General features: G+C 41.5%; 1 protein-coding gene across 1 annotated transcript; it reads left to right on the plus strand.

The window, feature by feature from the left end:
* The first annotated feature begins 303 nt into the window (after positions 1 to 303).
* Positions 304 to 21,201, plus strand: OVCH2 (ovochymase 2). Its single transcript, XM_068987987.1, has 14 exons — positions 304 to 391; positions 3,245 to 3,354; positions 5,020 to 5,111; positions 7,297 to 7,469; positions 7,827 to 7,922; positions 8,154 to 8,305; positions 9,448 to 9,645; positions 10,777 to 10,792; positions 12,474 to 12,564; positions 13,213 to 13,337; positions 14,101 to 14,241; positions 14,616 to 14,746; positions 20,198 to 20,291; positions 21,020 to 21,201. The coding sequence occupies exons 1-14, from the start codon at positions 304 to 306 to the stop codon at positions 21,199 to 21,201; spliced, it is 1,689 nt and encodes a 562-aa protein (XP_068844088.1).
* The last annotated feature ends 5 nt before the right edge of the window (positions 21,202 to 21,206 follow it).

The raw sequence follows: 21,206 nt of genomic DNA on the forward strand, positions 1-21,206 counted from the left end.
TAAGTCACCAACCTCTTGGCTTGCCAGATAAACTCTGGGGGAAGCAATGAATTGATGTGGGTGTAAAGGGACATGTACTATTGCTTGATCAAGACTATGCTTCTGTGGTTGACTCCCCACATCTTTCAAAGATCTTTGCAAGAAACCACATTCAGAAACATCATTTGGACATGGTTGAATGCCTCATGTTTTGGTTAATAAGTAACCTTCTTTTAAGCTGGTATATTTCTGCTCTCACAAGGCTTTCTATTTTGGTTCTCTTCAGTCTCTCTAAAATTTCAGGGAAAAATTCTGAGTTTCAAAATGCATATAAGCAAGAAGAAGCTCATTTTACTATTTGGAATAGTCTTTTTGGAACAGAGTAAATCTGCAACTCTCTCTCTCCCCAAAGGTAAGTTCTAGGAAGTCTATCAGTATCTTTGAAGAAATGACCTTTGCTGGCAGTGGATATCACAGTTTCACTCCATATTCCTTTGGGAGAACAGAAGAAGCAAATATATTCTGGAGATTTAGTTAGATTTCATGTAATTAATTTGGACTTCTCTCCTGCAATCATCATATTAAACTGAATAGAAAATTTATGGAATACAAAATACAACCTGGATAAGTTGCACAGATCTGGAAAAGACTGGTATTATTCATTTATTTGAACACATTCCACAATCCCATCTCCTTTAATGGAACAAATTTGAGAAATCAGCATAAATTGGGGAGCATTTGTAATCTTTTAAAAAATTATACTTTTTACTGTAGTTTGGTCTTCCCTGGGGTTGATAAAGAATCCACCTGCAATGCAGGAGACCTGGGTTCAATCCCTGGATTGGGAAGATCCCTTGGAGAAGGGAAAGGCTACCCACTCCAGTATTCTGGCCTGGAGAATTCCACGGAGTGTATAGTCCATGGGGTCGCAAAGAGTCGGACACGACTGAGCAACTTTTACTTACTGTAGCTTACTGTATACAGGATACTGCTATAAATAGTAGATGTGAAGTCTGTTTACTGCAGTATATTTTGTATATAAATGATGTTTTTTTCTTCAAGTAACATAAGCTGAGAACAGTTCTTGGCAGTCTTCTTCATAGACAGATTTGTACCTCAAGAATCATTGTATTTTCTACTTTTCCTTCAGTGAGTTCAGGAAATACTAAATTTTATGTATACAAAGGTATTTATGATTCAGTTAACTGAAACAGCTAGAATATAAGCTTTTGATTCAGTGTTATGCCTGCTCTGGATTCAGAATCAAAAGACAGTGTTACATCCGTGTTTTGTCATTAATTAACTGTGCATCTCTTTGATTCTTCATTTTCCCATCTGTACTGTGGGGATAATAGTGCTTGATTTATAGTCAGAGAATGGAAATTAAATGAGAAGCTATTTGAAAAACTTTTGTATATTTTAACATATTTATCTAAATAGCTATGCTTTCATGGGTATTTTCTCAAGAAAAATCATTTGTCCATCCTTCCAACTTTTCTAAGTGTTCACTGTATGCTAGGAATGTGCTAAATCTTGGAAATACAGAGATGAATAAAACAGATTTTTTTCATTTTCTTAGTAAATGAGGGATACAGGCAAAGAATTTTCTATCCCACTATTTCACGGTGAAAACTATAAAAAGGGAGAGGAAAGGGTTTTACACAAGAGAGACACTTAACACAGTTTGAGGAAATCAAGGAAGACGTCTCAATTGAAGTGATCTCCAAGCTGAAGAATAGGGATTAGAGGATTCAACTAGGTAAAAAAGTGGGGCAAATATGAGGCTGGGCATTCTAGGCCTTCCGAGAGAACATGTAGAAAAGAGGGACCTGCAGTAGGGACAGAAGGTGGATCTTCCCTGATTACCAAGCAGAATGATAAGTATATGGAGGTTCATTTATACTGTTCTCTCTACTTGTGGAGAGATTTTAAGTTTTCCATTACAAAAAGGTAAAAGCATAAACCAAGTAGAAATATGAGTAAAGGATACAAAACTTCAATACATGAAAAAATAAACACTAGTTACTAGCAAATAAATTTGAAAAATTTGATGTCACTGATAATTAGGCAAACTAAAAATTAACAATGCATTTTAAGCATCTTAATCTTGCCCATCTCTTAGCTGAGGAGTCCAAAATTAAAAAAAAAAAAAAAGGCAGAACAAACATTGAGAGTAACTAAGTAAATGCAGCTTTTCAAGGATAAAATTCTTTTCCATAAAAAGGAAAGGGTTCTTTTTCCCATTACCTAGCAACCCTTCTACCCTAACACCATTCTGGTATGTGAATTAGGACACTGTCTCCTTTCCAGTCCACTATCATTAAACAATCTGTTACTTTCCACTCTTAGAGAGCATTAAATCTAATATTTGACTGTGCCGGGCACTGCTGACCATCATCTCCTGGGTCAAGCAGAGGACAAGATGCTGACACAGATGCAATCAAAGGCAGACTACAGGGGCTTCCCTGGTGGCTCAGTGGTAAAGAATCTGCCTGCCAGTGCAGGAGACATGGATTTGATCCCTGATCCAGGAAGATCCCACGCACCACGGAGCAACTAAGCCCATGCGCCACAACCACTGAGCCCCTGCTCTAGAGTCTGGACGACACAACCACTAAGCCCGTGTGCCCCAACTACTGAGGCCTGCATGGCCTAGAGCCCGGGCTCTACAACAAGAGAAGCACAGCAATAAGTCTGTGCACTGCAACCAGAGATACAGTGCCCCCGCTTGTCGCAACTAGAGAAAAGCCCACAGGGCAACAAAGACCCAGCACAGACAAAGAAATATGTAAATAAATAAGTAACATTACTTTTTAAAAAAGTTTAAGGCAAATTATAGTATTACCCATTCAACCAATTAATTGAGCAAGATCTGGGCATCAGTCTAGTGGGTTTGAAAGAATAACCACAATGGAATGTAATAAATGACACAGAAGCACAGAGCGCTCTGAGGAGCCTAGAAGGGGCCAGATGGCTTAGAATCAAAAGGGGACTGTATTCGTGCTAACCCAGCAGAGATCTACCTCTGAGGCCCTAAATCTTCATATCAGAAAAGTAGATCTTCACGATATGCAGGTTCCATGTGAAAAAGCTGAACAATTGCTTATACTGCAAATCACAGTAAATCCCACAATTAATTTAAAGTCATTTTGTACTATTTCTACATGCTCTATGTCTTACAGTATTTCTTGCTCCGAAGAGTTTCCTGTATACCTCAGAACTAAGAACTATCTAATCTCCAAATTTTTGTCTTTCCCCTCCCCAGTTCCCACTTGTGGGCAGAGTCCAGTGAAATCACAGTCTTTGAATTACCTAAACATTTTCAGTCGCATCGTTGGGGGAAGGCAAGTGGCAAAGGGTTCCTACCCTTGGCAGGTGAGTCTCAGGAAACCTTCTCTGGTGGGATTATGAGCTGCCTCAAGATTGGATCTCTCAGCATCCCATGCTACTCATCAGTATGCTCCATTCTGCTTAGTTCATCAGTAGAGATCTCATGAGTGTGTACAAGGATCCAAGAGCCTCCTGATTTTCATTAGTTGACTTCTAGAAAAGATGTGTTCAGAATAGTTACAAGCGCTGTTGGCTCACTCCAAAATTTAGAAATGCCATCCCAAACTTTCAGTCCCTAAGACAAAACTCCCACTTCAAATTTATAAGTTAAAAAATAATTTTCTGATTCAATAAACATATTTAAAATATACCTATCTTGTTATAGTTAAAGATGATGAGGGAAGTCAAAGGTGTCATATCCATGGGTCTACTTTATGTTTGGGATGTAAGGTTCACACCTATTTCATAGGGCCTTTCAGGGAACAATCAAGAGTTTATAGTATATAGTTAGTCTCCTTAGTATACAGTTGGTGTCCTAAGAATTCTGTGTCAATGTAATTTCCTGGTCCTTCTGTGCCTATAGAAATGAGTTTGTGCTTCTGCCCCTAGACTATGGTTTTCTCATTTATCCTCTTTGAAAGTCTCCCAATTTTCTTGACCCTGGGACCCATCTTGTCTCTTGATTTTGTAAGTAGAGTGATAGTTTTTTGTTTTCACTTCTCTTGAGTCAGTCATATTAACTTTTAGATCAGTGGCTATTTAGCAACGATTTGTTGATTGAATTTTTGTTCAGTGGGTTGATGGAATGGCTGAATCATTGTTATTTGATTAACTGATGAATTAATTATTTGGTTGAAGAGTTGGTTTATCAGTTTCTTACTTGGTCAATTAGTTGGCCAGTCAATTCAGAAGTTCACATTTAAATCATAGTCAGGGATGATTCACTGACTTTTACTTACTTGTACTTTATTCTATTTTAGCCTTTTCTCTGTATTATTTTTTTATTTGCTCATAGAAAAATTTTTGATCAAAAAGGAGACAATTCAAAAAAATTGCTTTTTTCTAATTCCAACAATGGAAGTAAAAGTATTTATTGTACCCTCTAAGTCATGTTGGAGTCAAGCCAAGTATCATGAGCAGGATAGGACATGGGACAGGATAGGACATCTATTTAGAAATAGATCTAAAAATAAGATTGAAGAAATTGTAAAGGTTAAATAGTTAAAGACTGTTAAGAAAGCAGTAACTCCAAACTATTTTTCTGGGATGCCTAGAGGAATTGGAACAGACTTTGGAAGACTCCCTTAGCCCTCACCTGTCTTTATCCCAGACTTTTTCATCTGGTCTATGCTGTATCTTATGTCTCTCTCCCTCTCTCTCCCTCTCCCCATTCACAGATATCATTCATATTGTTAGAGTAACAGACTGGCTGAGCATTATCATATAAATAAGTACCCACAGTTTTTGCTACCAACTTGCTAAAGCCTCAAGTTAACTAACTCTCTTGTGGACCAGGGGTGGGAATATTCTGAGTCCAGCTTTGCCCTTCTTTCTGAACTATAGTGTGATTGGTCTACCACTTCACAGTTCATGATTTCTGATATTTATGAGTAAGATATCTGGGTCTCTTTTTCAGAAGATGCTCAGTCTCCAGGTCTGGGGGGATCCCAGGGCATTAACTTGCTCCCATTTAAGGTCTTTGCAACTCAGGTGTCTCTGAAACGAAGGCAGAAGCATGTCTGTGGTGGGACCATCATCTCCCCACAGTGGGTGATCACGGCTGCTCACTGCGTTGCCAACAGGTAAGGAAAGTCCAGCCGATTGATAAAGGTCAGATTACATTTCTTCTTCCTGGGAATCAGCAGCAATAACTCTATTAAAATATGGGATGGTGCAATGTATGCTTTAGGGGAAGACATGCTGGTTGCATAAAATAAATACGGCTCAAAGACATTGTCAAGGGCTCTTAACTTGATAGAAAACATGCATTCCTTATAGGAGTGAATACTTTGATATTTAAAATGATTGGATTAATAAAGAATAATATCCAAGTGAGAAAAAAAAGCATCACAAAGATAGATTTGTGAAAGTTCTCCCGTAGTTTTCTTAAATTCCAGTGAAAAAATCATCCAGCTCATTATGCATCTTAATAAATGAATAAAAGAAAACAAAAGAAGGCCAATAAAACATGAAGAAGGCTTCTGTGGCTTCCTTCCTATTGATCCTGGCTCTCTGAACTTTAACAATTTCCATCTTTTATCCATTCTCTTGTGTGCTCCAAATGTTCTATTGTTGCCAGTGTTCTTGATACGCATAAAGCAGCAGTCAAGATCATGTCCCCCTATTTTCCCTCTTTCATTTCATGTCTGCAAACATCTCCTGGGTATTTCCTTAAAGCTGTACACTAATAGCTGTCAAAGATACAAAGATGACTCAGAGGTGAACCCTGCCCTTCGAGAGTTGATAGTTTAAAGAAGAGTCAACTGATAATTTCACTGTAGTGTGGCATGTGGTTAGGCTAGAGAGATGCTAGGGAAGTATGCCAAGAGAAAATGATGCCTTTTCCAATGTTGTATTAAATCCTCTCTTCTGGATCCCCAGAGATCCCCTTCTAGATCCCTAAGGTCTTAATCCACCTCAACGCCTGCTATCAAGTTCCTTTCAGATAACTTTGCAGCAGGTAGAAGTAATATAGGTCTTCAGTCTTCCCCATGTTAGATCTCTAAAATACAACCAATACAGTATACTAATGCATATATATGGAATTTAGAAAGATGGTAACAATAACCCTGTATGAGAGACAGCAAAAGAGACACAGATGTATAAAACAGTCTTTTGGACTCTGTGGGAGAGGAAGAAGATGGGATGATTTGGGAGAATGGCATTGAAACATGTATAATATCATATATGAAATGAGTCGCCAGTCCAGGTTCAATGCATGATACTGGATGCTTAGGGCTGGTGCACTGAGACGACCCAGAGGGATGGTACTGGGAGGGAGGAGGGAGGGAGGTTCAGGAAGGGGAACACGTGTATACCTGTGGCGGATTCATGTTGATGTATGGCAAAACCAATACAATATTGTAAAGTAATTAACCTCCAATTAAAATAAATAAATTTATATAAAAAAAACACGAAGGAAGTAAGGAAAGATGCCCTCTTCCCAGTATGGTAATCAGTCCCAAAGTTCTGAGTGTGCATACTCTCTGGGATATCACAGTTATGATGCTACTATGTCTTTCATGGTATGCATTAGGTATTAGATCTCTGACATTAAAGCAGGCTGTCTTCATAAGAATCACCAAATACTCCCAAAGGATATCAGTGATACCCTGTATGCGAGACAGCAAAAGAGACACAGATGTATAGAACAGTCTTTTGGACTCTGTGGGAGAGGGCGAGGGTGGGATGGTTTGGGAGAATGGCATTGAAACATGTATATTATCATATGTGAAATGAATCACCAGTCCAGGTTCAATGCATAAGACAGGGTGCTTGGGGCTGGTGCACTGGGATGACCCAGAGGGATGGTATGGGGAGGGAGGTGGGAGGAGAGTTCAGGATGGGGAACACATGTACACCTGTGGCGGATTCATGTCAATGTATGGCAAAACCACTACAACATTGTAATGTAATTAGCCTCCAATTGAAATGAATAAATTTATATTTTAAAAAAGAGACCAAATTAACCATCTGGGGTAGCTTTAGATCTCTGAATTACAGTGTATACACAAACCCTTGGACACTTAACAAATAACATTGCAAAGTATTCAGTTTATCTTATTATTAGTTCCACATGAGGCCACTTTCACTAGTCCCCCACTCACACTGGGAACCTCTACATTTGGAATCATTCTTACTTTTTTGTTCAGTAGCTGTACACGTGCATTCTCCATCCATCTCATTTTGAAGAGGTCAGTTTGTCAACCATTACAACTGTACTCAGCTTCAGTGAAATCCATCCCTTTTACTCTTTCCTCCTCATAGAAATACTGTATCAACTTTCAACGTTACTGCTGGTGAATATGACTTGAGACATGTGGAGCCAGGGGAGCAAACCCTCGCCATTGAAACCGTCATCATACACCCACACTTCTCTACCAAGAAACCAATGGATTATGATATCGCTCTTTTGAAGATGGCTGGAGCTTTCCATTTTGGTAAACATTTGAAGTTTACTCTGAATTGTCCACCCCATGTTCTCCAGAACTTCTGTTCCGTAGCACAGTTCCTAAAGTATAAATTATGTAGCTTGTGCCCAAGATCTCTGGATCATGGACTTTGAGACAGAAAATCAAGGTGGGGTTCCCCTACCTGAAACTTATTTTGCTTGTGACTTTAGAGATACAATTAAGTGGAGTCAAGAAAAGGTCTGTCTTTCTTTGATAAGAGACCCCTGGAGGTACCAGAGACATCGCAAGGCCTTGGGGGATCCACCTAGATGCCCATTGGTGAGTGGCTTGTGGTGTCTCTCCTACATGAATGAAACAAACCCTGCCTTGCTCTTTTTTTTTCAGATCAGTTTGTGGGGCCCATGTGTCTTCCAGAGCCAGGGGAACGATTTAAGCCTGGATTTATTTGTACAACAGCAGGCTGGGGCCGCTTGAATGAAAGTAAGAACTTCCATGTTCTGCTCTTAATCTGATATCAGAACTTTCTGGTAGGTAATCAGAAAATAGAATTTTTAATCTATTTGTAAAACACCGTGTGTAAACATTTTTAAAAATAGAGAATGCCACATTGTACTTAAAAATTCAAATCTTTCCAAAAGACACAAGCCTGAATGAGGCATCTTCAATGCAGGGAGGTGAAAGAGTACCTTGCCGGGGTTTTGTGTTTTCTAGATGGCATCTCTCCACAAGTCTTGCAGGAAGTGAACCTGCCCATTTTGACCCAGGATGAGTGTATTACAGCTCTGTTGACCCTAGAGAAACCCATCAGTGGGCGGACCTTTCTCTGCACAGGCTTCCCAGATGGTGGAAGAGATGCATGTCAGGTAGGCGGGGGTGGTGGGGCTGACAGGTCCCAGACAGAACTTCCCTCAGCTTTGCCATCAGATGAGAGGCTGAAATAAGGCTATAGGAAAGAGTAGACTCTGGGAAGAAGGATCAGGAGTGAGAAGGGAGGTCAAGTCAAAATAAAGGGACAGTTTCCTTCACTGTTCACCTGAAATTATCATAGCATGTTTAATCAGTGACCTGGGTTTGATCCCTGGGTTGGGAAGATCCCCTGGAGAAGGGAAAGTCTACCCACTCCAGTACTCTAGCCTGGAGAATTCCATGGATTGTATAGTCCATAGGGTCCAAAGAGACAGACCCGGCTGAGTGACTTTCACTTTCATACCTCAATACAAGATAAAAAGTTCAAAAAAAGAAAAAGCCTCGGGCTCCAGAAAGATTATAAATCTGTTTAAAATATCGAAAGTATTCATAACTATTAGTGACATCATAATGATATTTCCAATGTGTATATGTTATCAAATACCTAGTTTCTAAACTTTTTGATGACTGTCAGTGATATCTCTTGGTTATTTATTACCAATAAATAGCTGCGATTGATGGGGTCACAAAGAGTTGGACACGACTGAGTGACTGAACTGAACTGAACTGAACTGATTTGAAAAGACAAAAAAAAATTAAAGGGACAGTTTAAACAACCTGTTTTTAGCAAAGACTGATTTCAGAGGAGGTCTTTCCAAAAGACCAAACACTGAAGATGATGCCAACAATGAACTCAGAGTTCCCCAGCCTGAAGGACAGGTGGCTCCTTCCTACTTAAGAGATTTCCGGTTTGTGTATAATGGGAGCTTTTCTTTCTCTCCATCCCTCCTGCTGACCAGGAACTAAGGTCAATATGACTACTGGACAAAACTTCTCTGAGTCTGTAGGATGAGACGGGAGAAGGAAACAATGTGATGTCTGATGAAAGCCCCAGATGGGGAAGAAGGAGGTGGATTTGGTGGACTCCAGTGGTATTTCTGGAGCGAATGGGAATTGTGCTTGCCTGTTCTCTCAGGTCCTTGAGTCCAAAGTATTAGAAGTGAAGAAATTCATTGATCAATTCACTGATCCTTGTCTAGCATCTTTGTGGGGCACAGACACTGACAACGATGGTAACAGAGATCTTTTCTCCCTACAGGGAGACTCAGGAGGTTCCCTCATGTGCCGGAATAAGAAAGGGACTTGGACTATGGCTGGTGTGACTTCCTGGGGTTTGGGCTGTGGTCGAGGCTGGAAAGACAATCTGCAGAAAAATGATCAAGGATCCCCTGGGATCTTCACAGATCTTACTAAAGTGCTTTCATGGATCCACAAACACATCCGAATTGGTAATCAAGCCAAAACATAAGGTCAAGAAGCTAGGGAAAAAGAGAACATCAGCAGAGTCTAGGCAAGTCAAGACCGTTGAGCAGACAGACTCTGCCTTCATTCTTAGTGTCTCACATAGGGATTGTGGTATTCACTGAGTCTAAAAAAAGGGCAAATGATGATTCGCACAGCATACAACTATTCAATGAAACATGATACATCCATCCTAGACTTTGTCAAATTTGCATTTAATTGAAACTGTCTCAGCTGGTGGTATGTTTCCACCACTTACTTCTCACTAACTGTGCTAGCAAGATTCAGCAAGCTATAGCATGGGTCAGTGGTTATCAACCAGGGGGAGTTTTGCCCCTTCGGGTAACGGTGACTGGAGACATTTTTGGTTGTCACAACAGGAGAGAGAGGAACCACTGGCATCTAGTGGGTAGGGGGCCATGGATGCTGCTAAGCACCCCACAGTGCACAGGACAGCACCCCCACTCCCACCCAGCAAAGAAGGGTTCAGCCCCAGATGTTAATAATGCTGTGGCTGAGACGGCCTGACATAGAGCCAGGTATTATAAATCTGAAAAGGCCATGGTCTATATACATCCTTCTACTAGACTGACCAATTAGTTAATTGAAACTTCATTTTTTGCTTCCAAATCCAACTTAACTGGTGGCTTCCAACCTCACTAGGACGTCTATTTCTTTCTAAAGGGGTTAATTCAAACTAGATCAGGAAAAACTTGTGATTGTGTTCAAGTATATGGAACACTGGCAGGTATTTGAGTCCTCAGTTCAGGTCGTAGCTATCTCAGCAACTCTTTTGTGATTGTGGGTACATTATTTCCATCTCTACCCTCTCTTGTCATGAAAAATTAGAAGAGTACCCCAGATGACCTCTTCTTGCTTTGCGTAATCCCCAAGCCAATGAACCCACTTAATAAAGACAGTGAATCATTTTCTTAAAACACAAAGGCCCCTCTGCTGCTTTGTCAATCTATCCCTTCTGTTCTTTCCATAGATTATATTTTCATTAGTTGCAAACTGACTTAAAAACCTCTGCACTTTTGCCAGGGAGATGCTAACTTCTTGAAATATTGTTCAAGATACCACAAACCTTGAATCCCATCTTTCTTTTTCTTTCCCAGGGAAGCAGAGAAAGAGCTCCAGAGGTGGGTATTTTTCATCGCCTGCTCTTCTGGGAGCATGAATTAATCTCTACTATTTCTGAAGATTGGTTCCCTTTATAATCAAAAGTCTTCCTCTGCAAGAGTTCTCCATACTCACTATGTATAAAAACATCACTTGGAGCACTCAGTCATTCATCCCCAGCCAGTGAGGGCCCACCCTCACCAGCAGGAGCCCCACATTCCCTCCCAGTTCACTTCTTGTCAATCCAGAGCTCCAGCTCAATTCAACAAACAGTTGTCAAATTCTCAACTTGCATCTCAGACATGAGGGAGGAGGTGAAGTGGATAGTGGTCAGGTTTCTGAGCTCAGCTTGTTCAAAAAGCACAGGAAACCCACCCCAGGGTTACATTGCAAGTCTTCAGTGAATTCACTCTATGACTGGGGGCAAGCTCCTTTCTACCTCTGAACCTGAGTCTCCTTATCCAAAAAGGAAGCAGTTTGGACCAGATGGTCTCAAAGGCATCTTTAGCTCAGCAGTTCTGTGAGTCTGTGGAACTAACTCCAAAGAGCAAAGTCGGAAAAGAGTACCCTGAGAGCTCAGTGGAGAGAATGGCTGTTTCTAGCTGGAAAAAAAAAAAAAAAGACAAAAAGACAAGGGAGGCTTTGGAGCACAGACATCTTTTAACCTGAACCTTAGAGAATAAAGGATGAACAGAATTTTGTCAGGTGGGGATGGGATACAGGTAAAGAAAAATATTCCAGCTCAAGGAATCATTATTATGAGAAGATGGATACTAAAAGATGAAGATAGGAAAATTTAGGGTGTAATAGAGACCCAGTAAGTCAAAGCAGCTAAAGTGTAGGATATGTGAGGGGTTTTATGAGAAAGAAGATTAAACATATAACTAGAGACCAAATTATGGAAACTTTGAACACCAGTCAAAAAAACTTAGACTTTATTGAGTAATAGGAGTTGACTAGATAAGTAGATTAGAGCTATAGTGAAGTCCTGTAAGAACTGTACATAGGGAATAAACTGGAGGAGAAATAATGCATAGTAGAATTATGAGATTATGCATTAGTTCAAGAGATAAGAAAATCAGGCTTGATTTAGGGCAATGGCCAGAGAATGAAAAGGAGGGCATAGAAATAGGATGAACTAGGACTGGATAGTCACTAAAGTTAAGGTGGTGAGAAAAAAGGAGTGGAGGATGACACCAAATCTCTGAGCATGAAGAGCTAAGAACACAAAAAGTATTCAAATCAGAAGCGGAAGCAGTTTTGCAGAAAAGGAATTGTATTTGTAGCACATTAAGTTTAAGGAGAAGAGACCTAGGAGGGGGCTGAAAAATCAGAAGCTTAGGTAGAGATATAATTAAACCTGAGAGTGTGAATGAACTAGGTCAGAAGGCTCACGGAGAGAGAAATGAAAACTCAGAACAAAACCTAGTAAATACCTGCATCCATAGAGTGGATCTATGGGGTCAGAGAAAGAAGAGTAAAGGAGAAGAAATCATAGAATCTCAAAGTTAAGCAAGATCTACAAGGAACCAAAAAGAATAAAGCATCACAGAAGCCAAGACAGGAAAAGATTTCATGGAGAAAGGAAGGGCGCATGAGGAAGAGTCAAGAGGTGCCAGTGTCTGTGTGTATTCTGGAGGGAGAGGGCTGCTGTGGCTAGCCATCGCTGTTAGTCCTAATTTTCATGGCTTTCCCTCCCAGCCACGTGCAGTGAGCAGGATCGCGTGGTCAGAGCATCGGAGGGGGAGCTGCACTTCCCAGAAAGCCCATTCCTATATTATGAGAGCAAGCAGTGAGTAGTCCCCACTGCCACCCCTGCTCCAACTCCCACCTCCATTTTTTTTAACTTGTTTTATATCGGAATAGAGCCGATTACTAATGTTGTGATCACTTCAGGTGGACAGCAAATGGACTCAGCCATATGTATACATGTATCCATTCTCCCCCAACTCCCTTCTCATCTAGGCTGCCACATAATATTGAGCAGAGTTCCCTGTGCTTATATAGTAAGACCTTGTTGGTTATTCATTTTAAACATCTCAGTGTGTACAAGTCCATCCCAAACTCCCTAACTATCCCTCTCCTCCATTCTCCCCCCACCACCCAGTAACCATAAGTTTGTTCTCTAAGTCTGTGAATCTGTTTTGTAAATAAGTTCATCTGTATCATTTCTTTTTAGATTCCACATATAAGGGATGTCATACACTATTCTTCTTCTCTGACTTCACTCAGTATGACAATCTCTGGGTCCATCCATGTTGCTGCAAATGGCATTATTTCATTCTTTTCCATGGCTGAGAAATATTCCGTCATAAATATGTACCGTATCTTCTTTATCCATTCCTTTGTCCCACCTGCAGTTTGACTCTGCCCCACTCATTGGACTGTGACAGCCACTTTCTATCTGAAAATAACACCCTCTCAATGTGTCTACCTGCAGACGCTGTGCCTGGACCCTGTTGGTACCAGAGGGAATGCACGTGCTCCTCAGTTTTTCCCACTTTGATGCAGAGTCTTGTGACCATAATTACCTGTCGATATATTCTTTAGAAGACACACTTATTGGTGAGTGGATTTGCACATTGTCAAAGGGACACTATTCCAGGAAGATTTAACGGGGCCTGGTTATAATATGTCTAGCCCCAAGGCATTTATAAACAGCACATTTCCTGTCTCCACTGTTGAGACTTAGAAATGATGGTGGAAAGGAACGAAATCTGAGCCTGTGTGAGCGCTGGAAGGCCACAGTGCATTTCACTTACTGCCTTTGCTTCCCATGGAACCAGGCTTCCTAGACTCATTTGCCAGACCTGGAGCCCATCGGGAGTAAAATGCAGGTCTACAGCTGTGCGTCTCAGGGCCTCTTGGGCAGAATGCTGCTCTCCTGAGCATAAAAATAACCTTTACCTGCCTCATCCAGCTCAGAAGGAAGACAGCAACAGATAACCACAAGTAGGAGACAAAAGTTACTTATGTAAGAAACAGAAATGGAGGCGCATTCCTATGGTTCTAAACTGGAGATAATATGGCCTGTCCCTACTTTCCCCCAGGAGACCTTTAACAACGTCTCAGGAGCAATTTTTGGCTGTCACAACTAGAGGGAATTTTGCAAAACAATTTTGCAGCCAGGATGTTGTGAAACATCCTACAATGTGCAAAATGGCCTGAACACACAGAACATTCCAGTTCAGAACATCAGCAGTACCAAAGTTGAGAAGCCCTGATTCAGACAAGCCTGCACTATCATGAATGTTCAGGTCTCTGTAAGTCTTTTAATGGGTGCTGTTTTCTAGGCTCTGAGCAAAGACTCTTCTTTCTTATGTTGCAGCGAAATTCTGTGGAGAGAGACTGGCTTCATCAGTTCTTGTTGGCTCCAGCGCTATAAGGCTGAGCTTCATCTCTGATAACACAGATTATGCCGTTGGGTTCAATCTCACCTATAAAGCTGTTAAACCAAACTACCTTCCTGGTAAAACTGTTTACTCTTATCATACACTATGCTGACCTTTTGCAGAAGTTGAGGCCCCATAGGAATTAGATGATGGGTAGGGAAACCACCCAAGGCCCACTGAGCTCCACAGCAAAGAAGAGCCCAAGGTCAGTGAGACACGGGGTACAGGGGCTGTTCGTGAAGTCTTGAAAATGCATGCTTGTTGCCCACCCACATTAGCCAAGAGAGCTTGATGACTTCTCCAGAACCAGTGCACAGACCTCCTCTTTCTTAATGGCTCTGCCTGAAGAGTTAGTTCAGGCATCTTTCGTGAGGGGCACAAGGGTGAGAACAAAGAGGTCCCCTCTGTCCATGGTGATGTCACTGCTTAGACCTTCTCCTTTGTATTGCAGATTCTGGCTGCGACTCCTTAACGATCCTGTTTGAAGAAGGCCTCATACAGAGTCCTCACTATCCTGAAGACTACACCGACATGGCTATCTGCAATTGGGTCTTTCAAGCCCCCAAACATTACCTAGTTAAGGTACCGTTACTTGGCTGTGGATCTCCACAGAATCGCTTACATGAACACCATGAGGGCAGAGGTTTTTATCTGATGCGTTTACTGCTGTATCCTTTGTACCTAGAACCTAGTACCTGGCACACAAATCTCTTGATAAATACTTGATATCAGACCGATGTATTCTGTCCTGCAACTATCCACACTTGCCACTAGATGGCAGCTGTGCGCTTTCAGTTCAGTTCAGTCTCTCAGCCGTGTCCGACTCCGTGCGACCTCATAAATTGCAGCACAGCTGCTTCCCTGTCCATCACCAACTCCTGGAGCTGACTCAAACTCGTGTCCAGACAGTCGGTGATGCCATCCAATCATCTCGTCCTCTGTCACCCTCTTCTCCTCTTGCCTGCAATCTTTCCCATCATCAGGGTCTTTTCAAATGAGTCAGTTCTTCACATCAGGTGACCAGAGTATTGAAGTTTCAGCTTCAGCATCAGTCCTTCCAAAGAATATTCAGGACTGATTTCCGTTAGGATTGACTTGTTGGATCTCCTTGCAGTCCAAGGGACTCTCAAGAGTCTTCTCCAACACCACAGTTCAAAAGCATCAATTCTTTGGTGCTCAACTTTACAGTCCAACTCTCACATCCATACATGACTACTGGAAAAACCATAGCTTTGACTAAACGGACCTTTGTTGGCAAAGTAATGTCTCCCCTTTTTAATATGCTATCTAGGTTGGTCATAGCTTTTCTTCCAAGGAGCAACGTCTTTCAATTTCATGGCTGCGGTCACCACTTGCAGTGATTTTGGAACCCCCCAAAATAGTTTCTCACTGTATCCTTTGTTTCCCCATCTATTTGCCATGAAGTGATGGGACTGGATGCCATGATCTTAGTTTTCTGAATGTTGAATTTTAAGCCAACTTTTTCACTCTCCTCTTTCACTTTCATCAAGAGGCTCTTTAGTTCTTCACTTTCTGCCATAAGCATGGTATCATCTGCATATCTGAGGTTACTGATATTTCTTGTGGCAATCTTGATTCCAGCTTGTGCTTCATGCAGCTCAGCATTTCCCGTGATGTAATTTGCAAAAAAGTTAAATAAGCAGGGTGACAATATACAGACTTGACGTACTCCTTTCCTGATTTGAAACCAGCTTGGTGTTCCATTTTCAGTTCTAACTGTTGCTTCTTGATCTGCATACCGATTTCTCAGGAGGCAGGTCAAGTGGTCTGGTATTGCCATCTCTTCAAGGAATTTCCAGTTTGTTGTGATCCACACAGTCAAAGGCTTTGGCATAGTCAATAAAGCAGAAATAGATGTTTTTCCGGAACTCTCTTGCTTTTTCCATGATCCAGCGGATGTTGGCAATTTGATCTCTGGTTCCTCTGCCTTTTCTAAAACCAGCTTGAACATCTGGAAGTTCATGATTCATGTACTGTTGAAGCCTGGCTTGGAGAATTTTGAGCATTACTTTGCTAGCATGTGAGATGAGTGCCATTGTGCAGTAGTTTGAGCATTCTTTGGCATTCCCTTTCTTTGGGATTGAAATGAAAACTGACCTTTTCCAGTCCTGTGGCCACTGCTGAGTTTTCCAGATTTCCTTGGTTTATTGAGTGCAGCACTTTCACAGCATCATCTTTTAGATTTGAAATACAACTGGAATTCCATCATCTTCACTAGCTCTGTTCGTAGTGATGCTTTCTAAGGCCCACTTGACTTCACATTCCAGGATGTCTGGCTCTAGATGAGTGATCACACCATCGTGGTTATCTGGGTCATAAAAATCTTTTTTGTATAGTTCTTCTATGTATTCTTGCCACCTCTTCTTAGTATCTTCTGCTTCTGTTAGGTCCATACCATTTTTGTCCTTTATTGTGCCATCTTTGCATAAAATGTTCCCTTGGTATCTCTAATTTTCTTGAAAAGATCTCTAGTCTTTCCCATTCTATTGTTTTCCTCTATTTCTTTGCACTGATCACTGAGGAAGGCTTTCTTATCTCTCCTTGCTATTCTTTGGAACTCTGTATTCAAATGGGTATTTTTTTTCCTTTTCTCCTTTGCCTTTCACGTCTCTCCTCTTCACAGCTATTTGTAAGCCCTCCTTAGACAGCAATTTTTCCTTTTTCTTTTCTTTTTCTTGGGGATGGCCTTGATCGCTGTCTCCTGTACAATGTCACAAATCTCTGTCCATAGTTCTTCAGGCACTCTATCATATCTAATCCCTTGAATCTATTTGTCACTTCCACTGTAAAATCATAAGGGATTTGATTTAGGTCATACCTGAATGGTCTAGTGGTTTTCCCCACTTTCTTCAATATAAATCTGAATTTTGCAATAAGGAGTTCATGATCTGAGCCAAAGTCATCTCCTGATCTTGTTTTTGTTGACTGTCTAGAGTGTCTCCATCTTTGGCTGCAAAGAATATAATCAATCTGATTTTGGTGTTGGCCATCTGGTGATGTCCATGTGTAGAGTCTTCTCTTGCGTTTTTGGAAAAGAGTGTTTGCCGTGACCAGTGTGTTCTCTTGGCAAAACCCTGTTAGCCTTTTCCCTGGTTCATTTTGTACTCCAAGGCCAAATTTGCCTGTTACCCCAGGTATCTCTTGACTTCCTACTTTTGCATTCCAGTCCCCTGTAATGAGAAGGACATCTTTTTTGGGTGTTAGCTCTAAAAGGTCTTCATAGAAACATTCAACTTCACCTTCTTCAGCATTACTGGTTGGGGCATAGACTTGGATTACTGTGATATTGAATGTTCGCCTTGGAAACGAACAGAGATCATTCTTTCATTTTTGAGATCAGAGGCAACTGTGTTCTTTACTTTTTGCCATTTTGTCCAACTGTGCACTTTACTTTTTGTTGAAAAGTTGCCTTTACCTTTGTACCAGGTTAACTTGTTCCATCAATGTCTAGTCCTTTCAAGAAATAAGCATTTCTTCCTTATGAATTAAACTGTTACCAAAACACGTTGTGGGACGTAGATAACAAAAGTGCAGTGCAGAACGGTTTCAGGGACTAGCATAATGTGTAGCAGGAGGGGTGACAGAAGGCGAGGCTGAGATCAAAGCAGGGAGGGCTTTAAGTGTCAGGATACAGAATCTATCAGCCTTCGACTGCGGTGTTTTGGACATCTGTTTGTATGCTTGTTCACTTAACACTAGCGTGCTGTCTGCAGACGTGCCTTCAGGTAGATGGTACTGCAGTCAGGGTAAGGTTGGAATTAAGCATTTACTTAGAACATTTTCTCTTTAATTATTGAAAGCAAGAAAGTATATGAAGGAGAGAAAGTCGATTATAAAACAATGGGGAAGGAGCAAGGGTGAACAAGACTCAAAGTTCTTGTATATATGAGGCCAAAAAAATAAAAGATCTGACCCAGGAAGAGCCAAATTGGTGCAGCGTTATGACAGTCCAGAGAAGAGAGCTTTTAAAACAAAAACCAAAACAAACAAAGAAGTATGGCCAGTAGCTTGAATTTCCCACGCGAAGTTAGAATTTGAAGAGGAGCAGGACTCCCCCCTTCTTTGGCTCGCCTTCCTCTCCCCCCCTCCCTCCACCACCTCTTCTCCTGATAGATCTTGATCTCCTTCCTGCTTTTCTCTCTCCTTTCCACGGAGAAACCATTGCACAGCTCTGAAACCTTTTGTTCTTCTCAAACATGCTTTTAAATGTTAACAAAGTAAAAAGACAGAACTTTTTTAAAACGTAAAGAGAACTGAGCACCTGCTAGTCCCCACCTCAACCCCTCATAACGAAGGTAGAATAATTGAGATGGACAATTGAAAGGAGGTGGAGGTGGTGGCAGCTGAAAGGTCAGGTGAGGTCAGATGTCAGTAGTAGAACAAGATCACACAGGTTTTAAATGTGAGAAGACACAGAGGAAGTAAGGCAAATGTAGCTGTTGTCTTCCTAAAAGTTCCTGAAACCCGAGCAGAGTCAGGCAGACCGTTCAAAAAGCAGTGGGATTAAGGGAAGCTATGTAGTGACAGGGCTTTCCTCGTAGCTCAGTTGGTAAAGAATCTGCCTACAATGCAGGAGACCCAGGTTTGATCCCTGGGTTGGGAAGATCCCTTGGAGAAGGGCATGGCAACCCACTCCAGTATTCTTGCCTGGAGAATCCCATGGACAGAGGAGCCTGGCAGGCTACAGTCCATGGGGTTGCAAGAGTCAGACACGACTTAGTGACTAAACCACCACCACCTTATAGTGACAGAGGAGAAAGATTAAGTATGAGCATATTTCCAAAAAGAGGAAGAAGGCAGAATTTAGCTGAAAGTCTAAACATACAAGTGTTAGAGCTAGAAGTGATTCAAAAACACCTGTGCGACCAAGTACATGAGTGCTGTGCATCAGTGAAAAGACGCACTCATATCCGGCCAGCGGCAGCATCGCCTGCAGGACCCATTTGAGACAGTCATTTGTAAGTTGGTACGACAGGTCATGACTATGTGCATACCATCTGATTCAAAGAGAAAAGAGTCTATTTTTATTATTCATCGTAAGTTTTATTGCTTTGCATGTTCTGTTCACCAACTTTGAACATTTTAAATTCTAAGTTTTAAATATTATCAATATTAAACAAAATAAGTTTGTTGTTATTGTTTAGTTGCTAAGTCAGGTCCAACTTTTTGCAGCCCCATGGACTACAGCACAGCAGTCTTCCCTGTCCTTTACTATCTCCTGAAGTTTGCTCAGACTCATGTTCACTGAGTCAGTGATGCTATCTAACCATCTCAGCCTCTGCAACCCCCTCACTTTTAGAACTATTTTGAACTCTCTTTAAGTTATTTATTATAGGGATTATAGATTCCCCTGTGTGGGAAATTTCTGGCTTAAAACAGATTTATGTAATTTTCCTCCTTTTTTTAAAACCTCTTTCAATAAGACAGAATGGTCAGAGTAACTGAAAGTATCGGTTTCCAGAAAGAATTCCAGGAAGGATTTAAGAAATGTTTGAATGAGTCCTATTTCTGACATGTCTCCTTGACCCCATGGCTTGTTACCATGAATCATCACTTGGCTCCATTTCTTGTCCCAAACATACAGGCCTCTGTGTCTTTTGCTGAGTTTAGGATCCATTGAATCCCCGTCACATGCGTGTATAAAATCTGGACTGCCAGCTCGTCATTTCTGTCTCCCACTGCTGCTCTCTTTAAGCTCAGTCGGTTAGGGATATCAGATTGCTTGAACATTGTTCTTTGAAGTTCCTTTGCCCCTCTAAGGAGGCAGCTGGGGAGCTCAAATAATTGCGCGTTTTCCCACCCTTACATTTGGCCCATAATCGGTGCATACAGAGAGGTTTGGGAGCCTGTGGTTTAGCATCTTTTCCTAAGTAATATAACTCATTCAGAAATGCCCGTTACCTTTCTCGTCTTGCTCCAGGGCAAGCTGAACAATTGAAATTCTTCTGCTTGATCAAAATCGGTTAATGTATTCATATTGTCAACTCTGAATGTAATGTGGAGCCTTCTCAGCTTTCATTTCAGGACCTAAAAATAGAAGAAAATGGAGACTGCACTTCCGACTATGTGAGCGTGCACAGGGATGTAGAAAGGAAGAAAGAAATAGGTGTGTGCAGGGGCTCTGTATCAATCTAGAGGGGTGGGATGGGGAGGGGATGGGAGGCAGTTTCAAAAGGGAGGGGATATATGCATACCTGTGGCTGATTCATGTTGAGGTTTGACATAAAACAACAAAATTCTATAAAGCAATTATCCTTCAATTAAAAAATAAATAAATTTTTAAAAACAACAAAGAAATAGGTTTGTGTTCCCTGGGAGCCTCAGCTTCCCTAGTTTGCATCTGGATCTGGTCCTTCTTGGGAATCCTTTTAGGGAATAAATGGGATGTGGCTCAGTGTTCCTTTCCCTGCACCATCTCCATCCTTCCCTGCGCTCTCATCACCTCTCCTTCTCCCCAGATGTGGAGGGAGGCATGGAGCGAGGGTGGGGAGAGCTTAGGGAAAATCAAAGAACCATTTGAATGGAAGGCCCACGTAGTCTAGGGATCAGAGGGGAAAGTGCCATTAAAATAAGCCCTGTGGCTGGAGTCAGTTCTCTTAGTGGCATTCCCAATGGGAGCATTTGGGAGATAAACAGAATTGAAATGTTAGCACGGTTAAATATGTAGTACTAAGAAGCAGTCTGCCTTTTCCATTTTGAAAATGAATGGTGACATCCACCGGAAAAGTTTATTTCTTAACAGTTACCTGAAGGACAATCTTTTTTCTTCTATCCACTGCCATGTCTATTTGCTGGGCCCTTGATCCTGTTGTGCTTGGGCTGGGCTCGAACCAGCTCGGCTGTGTGGCTTTCTTGTCCCCACCCCTGTGGTGAGCATCACCAGGGTAATGTCCATCAGCTTCCAGTCCAATGAAAACACGACCTTCAGAGGTTTCCAGGCTACAGTTTCCTTCATTCATGAAACAGGTAAGAGGACTCAGGTACCAACTCCGAGTCTCATCCTCCTGATGTGGTAAATAGA

The sequence above is a fragment of the Capricornis sumatraensis genome, chromosome 16 (genome assembly GCF_032405125.1).
Source record: "Capricornis sumatraensis isolate serow.1 chromosome 16, serow.2, whole genome shotgun sequence".
Taxonomy (NCBI): Eukaryota; Metazoa; Chordata; class Mammalia; order Artiodactyla; family Bovidae; genus Capricornis; species Capricornis sumatraensis.

What these genes read in the sequence shown, in the direction of transcription:
- OVCH2 (XM_068987987.1), top strand. Translation starts at nt 304, where the DNA reads ATGCATATAAGCAAGAAGAAGCTCATTTTACTATTTGGAATAGTCTTT. An exon ending in TAAACCAAACTACCTTCCTG is followed by an intron (nt 14,242 to 14,615) that starts GTAAAACTGTTT and finishes TTTGTATTGCAG; the next exon opens with ATTCTGGCTGCGACTCCTTA. An exon ending in AGAAAGGAAGAAAGAAATAG is followed by an intron (nt 20,292 to 21,019) that starts GTGTGTGCAGGG and finishes GGCTCGAACCAG; the next exon opens with CTCGGCTGTGTGGCTTTCTT.